Genomic DNA, 14,361 nt, shown 5'->3' on the forward strand with positions numbered 1-14,361 from the left:
GTTTTGTCCCTCCTGGAGTCTTCCACTACATTCAGAATGTCCTGTTTGACTATATTCCAACAAGCTTTAAAGAAATCTACATTGAATCCATCCGCGCCTGGTGCCTTACCATTTTGCATTTCTTTTAGGACCTCACTAACCTCCTCTTCCGACACTGGTCTATTAAGGTTGAAATTGTCCTCTCTGGAAACCAGCGTAGGTATATATCTTGATATAACCATGATGGATTGATCTCTATCTAAACATGTTTCTTGAGCAATACCACGAAAGTGTTGAACCAACACTGCTTCTATTTCTTCATGAGAATTAAGAAGGTTACCTCTCTCGTCCTTGATCGAGGAAATCCTGTTGTGAGCTCTGTTCGCCATAGTGGATTTGTGGAAAAATCTAGTGTTACGTTCTCCTCCTTTTAGCCATTGCACTCTGGATTTTTGTCTCCAAAAAATCTCCTCTTGTTTGCATAAGTTCTCCCATTCTTGATTATATTTGGTTTCCTGATCACTTCTATCTTTATCAAAACCCTCAATGATAAGGGTTTGGTTGAGTTCCTACATTTTCCCCTCAACAAATTTTTTTGCTTCAAAAATATTGCCATATTCCTTCTTGTTCCACTCCTTGAGCCTGAGTTTAATGTGTTTTAGTCTTTTTTGCAAAAGGAACATTCTTGTGCCCTGTATATTCAAATCTTCTACCCACCAGTTGGCTATGTTGTTGATAAAATCTGGGCGGGAGAGCCAAATGTTTTCAAATCTGAAAGGTCTATTCCTGGGGGTACCAATGCCCTGAATTTCCAGTTGCACTGGCCAGTGATCAGAGCCTCCATAGGGGAGAACTCTTGCAACTATGTCCTTGTCCTTGAGCATAAGATCCTCTGAGATTATGAATCTGTCTAATTTGGAGGCAACCTGAGACTCTCCTCCTCTTTTATTGTTCCAAGTAAAGGTACCATTACTCATAACAATATCCACTAGCTTCATATTATCTATGAAGGTTTGAAATGCCCAGGAGTCTTTATTTAGAATTCTGGTACCCCCTTTTTTCTCTGACAGCGATTTGATCATATTGAAATCACCCCCCAAGATCCAAGGGATTCTTGCATGTCTTTCCCTGAGATCCTCCAGGGACTCTAGAAGCTTGAGTTTGCCATCCATTCTTTGGGGGCCATACACATTCGTGACCAGGTAGATTTCCTTATCTCCCACAGGTTGAATGACCACTGAGAGATAATCCCTAGATGCCTCTGCATCTATAATGTCTATTTTTTGGGGGTTCCAAAGCGTGAGAATGCCTCCTGCTGTATTCTCTGCTTTGACTTCCAGAAACTCAAATCTATTGAGCCATTTGCTGTGAATCTCTTTTATTTTTTGAATGGAACATTTAGTTTCCTGGATGAAGATCACATCCGGAGCTGCTTGTTTCATCCTATTACTAAGTAATCTTTGTTTTCTTTTACTGCCTAGACCCCTAATATTCCAAGAAGTAAACTTCATTATTAAAGATTTGTAAAGGAGTAACTGGATAGGTCTTTCATCTTACCTGAGTCTATCATTAGCTTTCCACATTCCATCAGAAGCTCGTTCTGCTTTTTCCTGCCTCTTTTCTTTCCTGGGTTTCTGGGTGCTAATCCTGGTGTGGTTTTCATTGCTTTCACCCCTTCGTTGCCCTGCCTTTCCTTATTCCCTTGCTTTTCCAACCCTATGGTTTGAGTTTTCCATATGTACAGCTGTTGAACTCCTCTGGAGGTAACGAGTCCACTCCCTCCCTGGTTCCTCGATTCAAGAATCCTTCTAGATCTAGATTCTCTTTCTCAAGAATCTCCTGTAGTTCGTGGTCTTCCATCTCCATCTCACTTTGGGTCATTTCCTGGTCCATTTCTAGTTCTGCGTCACTCATCATAACTTCTCTCTGTTTATTGATGTTTTGTGTTTTCTCATCATCTTCTCCGTTCTCCTCCTCCACTGGACTACCTCCCTTGGCCTGATCTACTTTTGTTGTCACCTCTTCCTCTTCTAGTACTTGAAACCTGTTTTAACTGTCCTGTTGTCGCTCTGTTTGAAGTGGCTTTGATCCCCTTTTGCTTCCTTTTCCTTTCTGGACCACTTTGTGAAAGCTTTCTGTATCTTTCATGGTGCTAGTTTTACTCTTGTTTTCTATTTTACTGAGAAGGCAATCTCTAAATAGGTGCCCATGCTCATGGCAATTGCGACAACTGAATGGAATGTGTTCATAATCCATTGTTTGCACCCATTCTTCATCATACACTTCCAAGATTACCTCATCCAGCAGAGCTCCAGAAAGATCCATCTCCACACATATTCTTGCAAAGGATGTGTATTTTCCCCTTCTAGTGGCCTCAGAAGCTTTGACAAAACGTCCTAACTTATTTCCTATGGCAGATAATGATTCCAGTTGCCAAGAATCCAGAGGTAGAGAGTAGAGTCTAACCTAAACTGGGACCGAGGTAAAAGTTTCACGTTCTGGTACAAAATTCATAAACCATGGTCGCATATACAGGCCTGTAGCTGCATAAAAGTAGGGCCCTCCTTCAAACACTCTGTCCTTATCTTTAATATTTGCAAAGACTACAATAAAGAATCCCTTTGACCCAAGATGTAGTTCTATGCTTCCTTTTGGTTTCCCGTGGTATTTTATCCAAGTTTGTAAAGCTTTTTCAGTGGGCCATAAGCCCATGAATTTACAAATGATTACATAGGTCTACATGTGGTCCCTATGCGCCTGCAGAGCTGGATCATTCAAAACTACTCTGGGAGAGATTGCAATTTTGGGTTTGCATGGTCCCTTTTGTGCTTTGTCTTTTGTTCCCTGTTCCTTGTCCTCTTCCTCGCTTTCTTTAGTGTTGTTATTCTCCCTAGATTTAGAGCCATCCTGCTCCTCTTCCCTGTTTCTTTGCCTTCCATCTGAAGGACCCCTATCCTATTCTACTGGTTTTTTACCTCTGTTGGCCACTGCCTGCTTGTAGGAGGGAGTGGAGCTCCCTCCTTTACGTCCTTCCATGGAGAACAAACTCTACAAGCCTGTAACCCTAGCTCAACAATCGTCGCCGCCTTAATTTTTCTCTATTTCTATTTGCCATCAGGAGAGGATTTCCTTATCGACATGTATAAATGATTTGAGAAAAAATTGTTTAGAAGTTGGAGAAAAATAGTGAAGATATTCTCCACATATTTGAGTGATGTAACAAATAACAAGAATCTTGGAGTCATGTAACAAATAGTAAAAATCAAGGATCTATTAGATATCTTAGGAGGATTTTGAGATCTATAAATATTTTAAGAGTTAGTTTAGGATCTAAAACCAATTTTGGTTCAGATCCAAGTGTATAAATGCATTGTGAGCCTATGGGCATGTTAGAGTGTGGCTAAGATAGGGAAAGGCCTGTATTGAGAATCTAGCCAATTTGTACATAATTTAGGTGAATGGAAGTGTGTGAATTCCTCCATATGCATATGTTTGATTTTGAGCTTGAATTAGTCTTATATGTGTTTTTTTAGTGTTGATTGAGGAGAAAAAGGGCGAAATTGACTGCCCTATTGTAAATGAGATGATGCCTGTAGGAATAATTAAAGCCATAAACCCTCTAGAAAAAATTTAAATCCAAATATAAACTTGTGCAACATTGTTGTTTGCTTCCATATTGATTATCTATGTTAACCCATAATCTAAATCAAGATGCGAAATGAAAACAAAGACTGAAAAAGGTTGAACTTGTTGATAAAGTTCAATTATCTCTCAATTTTGAGTTTCTCTTATCCATCATCTAAGAGTAATTCAAGCATTCGAATATTGGATATTTCCTTCTTCAATGTCCTAACTTGAATGCCAGTGGTTTTAGGTGACTTGAATTGTTTTATGCACAAACACTACAGATTTAGATTTTATGTTTTTCTTTATATGGAATTTGAAATGTTTAAATAATTACTTTTTAAAATGCTTCCCAATGCCAAAGGAGCATGTTGGTTTAAGCTAAACATTTCATTTTGTCTTTTTTAACTTGATCCCTAGAAGAACAGATCTAGAAATTACAAGTTCTACTTCTAATTTTCCAATAGAATAATAATTAGGAAATTACATGTTTTAATTCTAATTCCTTCAATTATCAAATGGTAAATTCTTTTTCAAAACTTTATTGTTGAATAATATGTTTTTTGACATTACGCTTGATCTGTAAACTATAGTGGGCATTTCGTTAGACAATTCATCACAACAAATCTGATGAAAAATAGACTAAAATCTACTACTGTGAAGGTTAATTTTCCTTTAGATTCCAAATTTGTTATTACTGATTTTTGTTATTTATGCATGCAATATCTAATGCGGAAAATAGAGATTGGGGAAATACAAACACACACCAATCACAATGAACACCATGATATTACCTGAGAAACCCTTTCGAGAGAAAACCCATCTGAAAGGTGAGGTTGTTCTATTCTCTTCATCTATGGAATGAAAATAATGCAAGTACAAAGGAGAAGGCACTCTCTATGGAGACACCTAAGACCTGTGGCCTAATAGGCTATTACAAATACTAAACCCCCTCTATTATGCTCTCCCACTCCCACTCCCAAGTAGTTCTGCTCTACTGTGGAACCAAATACAGTAGAATAAAGAGAACCCCTTTTCCTTCTAGTGGCCCAATCATACCACAGCCCGATAGCCAACTAGGAGTTAAATTTGATCCATTCAATCCTCAACATGAGTTACAACTCAACCCTTTTAGATAAGATAAGATAATTATATTTATGTCCAAGTAATGACCACAAAGCAGGTCAAAGGGACTGTTGAGTACAATAATGTCCATAAAGTGCGGGAGAACCAAACGATCTCCTATAAAAAAAATACAATTATAAAAGGCACAATGCAGGAACATAAAAGATACAATGTATGAATGCCCTAACGGAGAAGATCTAGGGGCTAATGGGTCTAAGGATCAAACCCATCTCTCCTAACATCTGAGGCTGGCTGAAGAACACTGAAAAAAATTCCACAAAGTTTGTTGGCCTAATGAAGGGCGGTGGGAGGTGCGGACTGTCCACTAACTCGTTGCCTGGGGCAGTTTGCGCACTGCTGAGGTCTAAAGGACCTAGTCCGTCTCCCACGGACAGATTTGAGATCGTGTGGTGGGGTGAGGTGCCACGGATCCTCACTAGTCTAGAATTTGGATATGAAACATTACCAATCATTCTCTTTGTGCCCTTGTCTGAAGGTAGTACCCTGAAAAATGTCGTGATCCTCTATGTAGGGTCGGGTTTGGTGGGAGGCTGAAGAATATGCGCTTGGAACCTAAGAGCCTCCTGCATATATAGTGCCAAACATCTCTGATCGGGATATTTGAAAAAGTCTGTGAGGGTCTGAGAGTCTTTGACAAGCAATGGAACCATCCTCTGATCTCGTAGTAGGTAGGGCATCCAAAAATGAAGTGCACCTCGGTATCTACTTCCTGTAAATGACATACCTAGCAGATTCTATCTGCTCTATCAATCTGGTGATCCACCTCTACCCGAAGTCGATGAGAACCTACTCCAAACTGGCCTAGAGGAATGCGAAGAGCATGCATCCAATGGTGAAATGTATACTGGGGTCAAATAATGAGCCCGTCTTTCAACTCCAAGAAGTGCTCAGCATAGAAGGCCATCTTTGGGTGCAAACCCTCCTGGAGGATTGACCCAGGTGACCTGGATGAACTGCCTATAGATGTCCTCCCTAATGATCTTGTTCAACTCTTGTCTAGTAGGTAGAAGGTGACCAAGAGCATCCAAGGAATATCGGAAAAGAGGGAGACGATCCAACTGAATGCCCACTGAATCTAAGAGATCTGAAACTCCTGTAAACCAACATCTAGCCCGGCCTGAGGGAGTAGAACGAGCAATAGTCTCAGAAGAGCAATATGCCAACTAAGGGTAATGGTCCCCACTCTTTATCAAGTTTGCAAATCCCCAGACACGATGCAAGAATGAGACCAAACTGAAGACTGTCTCAAGCTGAAAGGGCTAAGCTCCAAACTCTGCAAGGATGATGTGCTGAGGTATTGTCTGTTTGCATCTAATGATGCGGCGGAGAAGAAGAGTCTGGACTCTCTCAACTGAAGCCCAATCCGACTCAAGTAAAGACAATCCCCAAATCTCTAAGCCATATAGAACAGTGGGACGGATCAAGGTGTCCATGAGGCTCATCTTGGATGAGATGTCCTAGAAGTGATGTCGAAAGCACTGTCTCTCGAGAAGGGCTAAAGATCCATATCCTTTGTTGATCCGAGGCTGAAGCGCTGGTCGCAAACTGAAGCGAGGGCCTACGAATTGCACCCCCATATACGTGCTAGTGGTCTCAACCTCTGCCTCTATGAATATGAAGTGAAGGTTTGAAGTTTTCTTCACGCCATTAAAGATCATAACCTTGGTTTTACCCAGGTTGACTGTCAACTGTCGAAGATCGCAAAACAGAGCTAAGGCATCCAGTTGCCTTTGTAATCCTTCTGGAGATGAGGAGAGGAGGACCACGTCGTCAGCAAAGAGTAGAATAGATATCATGACCTGGTGAAGAAGGTAACCATCAGTGTCCTGGATATGCTCGTGTAGAAAAGGCTCCAACTCATCAATATAGATCCCAAACAAGGTAGGGGACAATGGACAGCTATGTTTAACACCAATAGTGCTTCGAATGAAATCAAACATCCCATGAGCCATGCGAAGACGACCAAGGACAAACTCATATAGGCGCGTAACAGTTGTCAATAAGGTCGCCAAGATGCCAATATCTCTAAGTCTGTGGAGTAAGGCTTCCCTCGAAACAGAGTCAAAAGCTTTCGGAAAATCTACGAAACAACAGTAGACTTCGAAGAGTGATGTCATGCCTCCTCAATCACGGCGTGGAGGGTGAAGATGTGGTCAATACTCTGATGAGTTGGTCGAAAACCTGCCTGTCCCCTAGCTCTGATTTGTCTCTGCTCAAGGTCATTGGAAAGCTTCCTATGTAGAACAGTAGCATACAACTTCGAGAACATGTGGCCCGCCATGAACGTTCCGCAGTTATTGGGATTTGAGTTGGGGCCTGATTTATGGATCTGATGGATGATGTGGTGTGACCATGCCGGTGGAAAACCTTCATGGACTACATGGTTGAAGAGATCAGCCAAATAACTAACTAAAGCACAAAAACCATGTTTAAAGAACTCTGCTTGGTAGCCTTCCTCGTCAAGTGCTTTGTTGCTGCTCATCACCCAAACAGCCTCTCTAATATCTTTGTCTGAGAATAGGTAACAAGAAAGGGGTGGGGAGGTAACATGAATTTGGCCTTGCCCCGAAATATCATAAAGGTTGGAAGTGTGAGCAAACATGGATGTAGTGTCGAGGTGAGATGGAAGAGGGGAGCATCGAGGAAGGATGGTATGCCAGAATTGTTTAGGGGAGTGGGCAAGGAGAGCAGAAAGTTCTCGTCTTCTATGAGAGACAAAGAGTCGTTTCTTGCGACGAAGTAGATGACAGTAAGAAGCTTTGAGGTCAGGGTAGAAGGGTTGAGAGTGGGTGAAAGCATATCGAAGTTCTCGATGTAGAGTCTTGCATTCGTCATCGTACCATTTGTTCATGGGGCAAGATCCAAGTTTTCGAGAGGTGGAAGTGGAACGAGTGGAGTGAGGGAAGGATTTGAGTGCTGCTTCCCAAATGGCAAATGAAAGACGGGTGTATTTAGTGGAAGCAAAATCAAGCAAGGAGAACTAGGTCTCTGATGGAAGCATCTTCCGTAGGATAGAGGAGAAGATGTCAGGGTCACCTTCGTCAAATCGAAAGGTGGTTCAGGGTGGGCCCTGAGAGGAAGGATGGGATGGAAGGGGAGGGTCAACCGGAGAGAGAAGGAAAGAAGTGGATGATCAGCTAAGGGGATGGGGGAGACCGAGAGATGGCGAAAAGAAGGGAGCAAGTTTTGGCTAGCAAGAACACAATCAACTACACTCACACCCCCGCCATATGGCCGACACGTGAAAAAGCGAGTCTGGGAAACAAGGAAGACCATTTAGAATTAACAGCTCCTATGATTCCCCCAATTGCAATAGATGCTTACCATACACTGTTGTGGGCCCCAAAGCATCATCTGACATTAGATGAAGCCCAACTGAATCTAGATCTATCCCCTGGGTACAAAACACACCCTCGGATCGATCGTGGAGAGGGATCTAGAGATCTCTAGTACGAGCATTGAAATCACCTAGGAGGATGACTTCCCAGCAACAGAGTATTGGGTGATGCTGGTGTACAAGTCTATAAAGGGGTCCCCATTTGAGCCATTATGGTGGCAAATGGTGAAGAGGTTGGCGAGAAGTAACAGACTGCAAAGTAGATGTTCCTTGGATGAGAGATTCCGACGCTAATCTGAATGCACATAAACCTGGCAAACTCGTCTTCGACTACCACAGATAGCCTATTCCAAAGTGAGTCACTAACCAAACAAGCAACTCCACCTGATCCTCTGACCCCTCCCGAGCTCCTCGTCTCCTGCCTGCAAACTGAGAACCAGTGGTAACCTGCGATATTTGGGAGAGGTCGAACAGGTCTTGCATGAGTCTCAGTCATGAAGAGGATGTCCGCTGATTTGAGATCGTCATAGAAAAGTCCTAGCAATGACCAGAAAGATCCATTGCCATTCCAACAGCGGGTAGAGATGCATGTACCCTGTCGTCTCCCCAAGCGGGCCCGTCATTTGGAACCTCCAGTTCAAGGTTCCCAACCAAGTGGGAAGGAGTCCCAAATGACTACCCGAAGATTCCTGATAACTTCCCATTTCCCTGCCTGTCGTGCTGCCATAACCTGTTCTCTGGATTGTTTAAGTTTCGCAACTTGTGCTCGAGTGAGGTGCTCATCCAAGAAAATCTTGTTGGGGAGAGAAAACAACTTCCGCTTAGCCCTGAGGACACAGAGTCAATCGGATGCAATCTGAAACGTGAGGAAGAGAGTGGAGTCATAACCCAACTAGGCTCTGTCCAAAGCTATATCTGAAGGAACCTAGCCCCCGCTTCCATAGGATCCAGAGAGGAGTGAGGTAAGGGTAGACCTCTGACTTTGAGATTCAATTCTCTTACTCGTCTGGTGTGTTATTCACAAGTTTTGCTTGTACCACCTTCTCAACTGCTACAAGAGGGGTAGGAGTTTTATTCTTCGCCTGAACCACCTGTGCCCAAGAATTGATGTGTGTCTTAGTTTCTTGTTTGAAGGTGGCCTGTTGGGATCGAATTTCTTCCTGCTCGCTTTTAAGGTCTAGAATTTCTGCATGCAACGTATCATTTAGAGGATGGAGATTTTCCTGCTCTTTTCTTTCATGTAATATCTTCTTAAGGGATAAATTATCCCCTTCCACCTCCGAAACTCTGGTAGAGAGGGTGTGTATTTCAGAACGGAGCTTGTTGTTTTCAGTTTCCAGAAATTCCATTTTCTACAAAATTTGTTTCACTTGGGCTATCCAAAATGAAAAAATCACTCCATGGTTTTTTTATGAACCCCAGTTTCAAGCTGTACCCCTTGACCTTGACCTTCAGCCACTGCTACTGCGGGTTCAGGGGAAGTTGTAGGCTCTGACAAGATTTCAAAGAATTAGTTAACGTCCATGTATAAGTCCATCAAAAGTCATGTAAAAAAACACTGCACAAACAAGGTTCAGTTGTTATACAGTTGATTTGTCAAACACTTAGCGTGCATCCTCTCTTCCTTTCCTGGGTTGCACCTCTGATGTTGCCGTCTACAGTCTATGCCAAGAACCCGCCCCCCACTACTCCCCTATTGGGCGATCTAGAATCTTGTGTACACTTCAAAGAAGCCTCACGAACATTGCTTTGACGGGAACCTGTAATCATTGATACCTGCGTTTTTCCAAACTCAGCTGACCACCCGAAAGGATCTGCTGTGTCCAGTAACCTCTCAATCGGGATTCGCTGTCACAAAGTGACCCCAGACAGGATTTGCTGCCTCTGTTAGCCTCCGATCTCCAATGCTGCCACAGTTCGTGCCACAAACTAGGGTGTTGCCACAGAATTGCCTCAGATAGTATTCCAAAGGTAAACCACTGTCACAAATGGGACTCAAAGATGGGCTGCTGGCTTAGATGATATTTTGTTGCCCACATAGTGCCAGTCACCCTCGCTGCCACATAAATTAACCCTTTAGAAAACCTACGCTACCTCAGAAAACGTTGTCTGCTACCCAATAGATCTACGATAATCAGAGGACCAACTCTACCACTCTCAAGTGGTCAATCAAAAACCAGAACTGAAGGACAGCAAACCTCTAAATAGCACCTCTGCTCTGGCCAACTCTAATCAATGGTGGATGCAATACAGGTTTAAGGATCTGTTGAAAGGAGTTTTTCTGTTTATTGGCTAGTCTCGTTTAAAATTGGGTAACTTCAATCACAACAATTTGCTCTACAGTCTAAGTGCATTGGGAAATTTCCTTTCATCATTATAAACTGCTCCATAATCTAGGTGAGGTTGTTCTACTCTCTCTATCTATGGAATGAAAGTAATGCAAGTACAAAGGAGAAGGCACTCTCTACGGAGACACCTAAGACCTGTGGCCTGATAGGCTACTACAAATACTAAACCCCCTCTATTATGCTCTCCCACTCCCACTTCCACTCCCAAGTAGTTATGCTCTACTACGGAACCAAATACAATAGAACAAAGAGAACCCCTTTTCCTTCTAGTGGCCCAATCATACCACAGCCCGACAGCCAACTGGGAGTTAAATTTGATCCATTCAATCCTCAACATGAGTTACAACTCAACCCTTCTAGAGTCTTCTTCATAGTGCCCGCATGGCTAGCTCCTTTTGCATGAGTAACAGAAATTGACACGGCATCCTATTGAATTATGGTGGTCAATCACGATAGGTGAACTTAAGGGATATATAACTTTCTCATACAAGCTTTGATTGAGACAATTCTTGTGCCATTGGAAAGGTATTGATGTGTAAATTATGGAATCTATGTTCATACTCATAGTAAGTTCGGAGCCACAAAAAGTGGTCATTTAAGGCCTCAAAATGGCTCTTAAAGTTCTTCCCCCTAAATTTTCCGAACTGGGATTGTCAGTAAAAATGACCCTGCAAGCCAATTCCTCCAATTTTTCCACTTTAAAAGCATCAATATAGATGAAAAATAATATAAATCCAATTCTCAGATAGGGAATATAAAAACCTAAAACATAAAAAAAAAGTGTTCAAATGATAAGGGTGAAAACAAATTCCAACACTCTGCAGCGCCCTCTATCCCTGACCCCATAAATGCCCCTGCATCCTCATTACTGCTGTACAGAATTGCTACAGAAGGCATACTGCTGCTACTGTCTACTCTGCTGGAAGAGTAAGGTGCCATAGGTGGAACACAGTTCAAACTACACAGGTAAAACTAATATGACCTACCTTTATTTTAGCCAGACTATCCCATGGAGATCCTGATTGATTTGCAATGAGACTGCCATGCCCCCTTCTTGGGGCTACTAAGCTGATTTTATAGACGGACGCTGCTATATTATCGCAACTGGAGGAACACTTTGTCGAAAAAACAGCTCATTAATTGAATTTTTCATTTACTAGTCTAGATGCAACCTTTACAGTTATATATCATTTAATTATTCATTTTAACCCCTTGGCCTTTTGATCTTTCTGTTCTCGTTCGGGGAAAGAAAATTTAAGACTACTAAAATCTACAGAAAAGTCTCTCTGAATATATCTTCCTACATTCTCTGTCGGTTTAATGTTTAACGACAAGTAGGACTCGGGAACGCTTGTGATAAGGCTGACCTAGCATCAAATCCTGCCGGGTGGGCTCTGGTATTAAGGCCGTAACCAAGTTCCCGTGAAAGTACGAGGGAGCTTGATGGCCTACAGATGAAGCAGATTAATTGTTAAGCGATTATTTTCGCCGGCACTACCGCCCAGATGTTCTGTCAGCAAAAATAAATAAAAAGGTGCTTTCCTCCATAGCCGAAGGTATTTAGTAAGCTTCTTTTGCATCATGTTTTTTCAGGATGTAACATATTAGGGTTTGGTTTGACAGAAAAGCCACGAGCTTTTACAATTAACCATCCATATTATGTATCCACGACTAAAATCAGCCTTTCATATCCTTATAGTCAAACTCCTAATAAAAAGTGTTGACACCATGGGTTCTGTAATCAGCAAGCTAGGGATAAGAACGGGTATGAAAATGAACAAGATATACCGATTTTTCATACTAGCAGAAACTCGTGTCAAGCTTGATATGCTATAAGAACGAGTAAAAATGAACAAGTCAGGAGTTTCTTTGGAATATTCACAGAGAAATATGGGTAAAATCAAGATGGACACTGAATTTTAATATGCCCTTCACTACCAAAATCTGCCATAACATCGACGAGAAAAAAATTTGCTTAGATGCAAACTAAAAGAAATGACAATTTTACCTTGACTGTGAGCGCAAGGTGTACTCGTTTTCCATTGGTTCAGAGCTTGTAAGCACAGCTTCCTAAGAGCCATTGAATTTTTCATATCCGTCACAAAACCCTGGCTTCGTTTTTTTCAGAGAACTCGGGTGTCGGAACGATATATGTATATATGGAGAAACGGGAACGTGGCATACAAAAGTTTTAAAAGCAGTTTTTAACATGGCGGGATAGTTTTCGAGGTGAAATTTGTTAATTGAATTTTTTTCTTCGTTTGATAATAGTATAGAACTTTGTAGGGTGAATATGATGATTTAATTGTTAATAATTTATTAGTATATGAGAACATAGTTCTATGAAAAAATTGTTGACAATAATTAAACTTGGCCAGGTAACCGTTGGTGTCTCTGCTCTAGCTATTTAAACAGGCTAAGCTGGATCTGTTCTTCAACTTGTCCTGACGATGAATCACACTGGTTGGTTCGAAACGCGTCGACAAATGGTTTCTCATGTGATTTTCGCCGAAAAATCTATCATAAACTTGTTATGGATCACAGAAGCCTCAACTCTACAATAATTAAACTAGCATTTTTATTTTAGGGTGTAAATGGCACGCCGATGGTGTTAAACGGAATGCGGAGGGTGGATTTGAAAACGCTCACGTGGAAACCGCTCGCTCACCTTTATCTTTTTTTACGTGGCAAAGAATTTTGGAGTCGTCTAACGAAGCAGAGGAATTGCCTGGACGGCCAAAAGTGGTCGGAATCCAGGCAAAAAAATTTCAAAATTTTTTATAGAGGCAATGTTTGAATCGTGTTTTTGAGGATGGAAATGGATTCAGCACCGTCAAAAACATCTAGGACACCTAAAATTTTGAAGTTTAACAATTATAACTTGGATTTACAAAAATCCTTGCCGGATTTTCTCTAAATATGACCGGAATTTCCATAACTTTCCACGCAACTCCTCTGCCTTGTTAGACTACGCGAAGAATTTTCAATCCTCCATATAATAATACTAGTTGATAAACTTTATTATCCTCTTGATCCACCAGTTGGAGATCCTGCAGCATCGCCTTTTGTTCCAAGAAGTGATGATCCAGCATTAGCTAATGTTCTCATAACATAAGTAGTTGTGTTCCTATATACATAATAATTCCTATGAGTGTTTTTCCATAATTTCTTGTTTTTTCACAACAAATTGGAAGCTTTCTGCCCTCTCCTCTCCGGCAAAGCAAAGAAGGCAAGCTGGCAATGAACAAGAACATTAACAAGCACTTTTGAATCAATGATCATTAATATTTATATAAGATGCAGATATGAGTTAAAGTGATTGTTAATATTTATATAAGATGCGGATACGACTTAAAGTGATCGTTAATATTTATATAAGATGCAGATACGACTTAAAAAAGCTCACGTGGAAACCGCTTGCTTGCCACTCGCAAAGTAAACATGAAAAACCTTTCCATGTGTGAAAGGATGAAATAGAGCTCAGGATTGGCTAATAGCGTTAAACGGTGACCTCATCAAGACCTCTACAGTACAGGGCTATGAATCTGTACAGTGTGTTAGGTCCCTATACTACTAGTGTAACCCCTTATTGTTATTAGTGCAACCCCCTTATTATATTGTTGTGTCCATGTAGTCCCCATATTGTTATTATTGTGCCCCATAGAAGCCCACTATTGTTATTGTTGAGCCCTTACATTATTATTGTTATGTTGGCTCTGATTATATTATGACCCCTTAGAATCCTATATATAGAAAGGAGGTCTTGTCATTTGTATCATTCAATAATTATTCATTTGTGTAACGTAAAGGAGGTTTCCCCCTCGAAGAGGCTCATTTTGAAGTCGTTGATCTAACTTTTCTATCTTTTTGTGAGCTGGTTTCATAACATTTGGTATTAGAGCTTTGGATTCTAGGGTTTCGCTGCTC

The 14,361-nt window shown here is 41.3% G+C and overlaps 1 protein-coding gene across 1 annotated transcript in view; it reads right to left on the reverse strand.

The window, feature by feature from the left end:
* The window catches only part of ZR3 (Zim17-type zinc finger protein), a 46,818-nt gene extending 34,218 nt beyond the window's left edge, over positions 1-12,600 (reverse strand). The window contains exon 1 of the mRNA XM_089410958.1: positions 12,443-12,600. Coding sequence (XP_089267084.1) covers positions 12,443-12,527 — 85 coding nt within the window. The 5' untranslated portion in view covers positions 12,528-12,600. The remainder of the gene's footprint in view (positions 1-12,442) is intronic.
* Between the last annotated feature and the right edge of the window lie 1,761 nt (positions 12,601-14,361).

Source organism: Pinus tabuliformis, chromosome 3_1 (genome assembly GCF_031772625.1).
Source record: "Pinus tabuliformis cultivar Carrire ecotype Pingquan chromosome 3_1, CPIR1, whole genome shotgun sequence".
Classification (NCBI taxonomy): Eukaryota; Viridiplantae; Streptophyta; class Pinopsida; order Pinales; family Pinaceae; genus Pinus; species Pinus tabuliformis.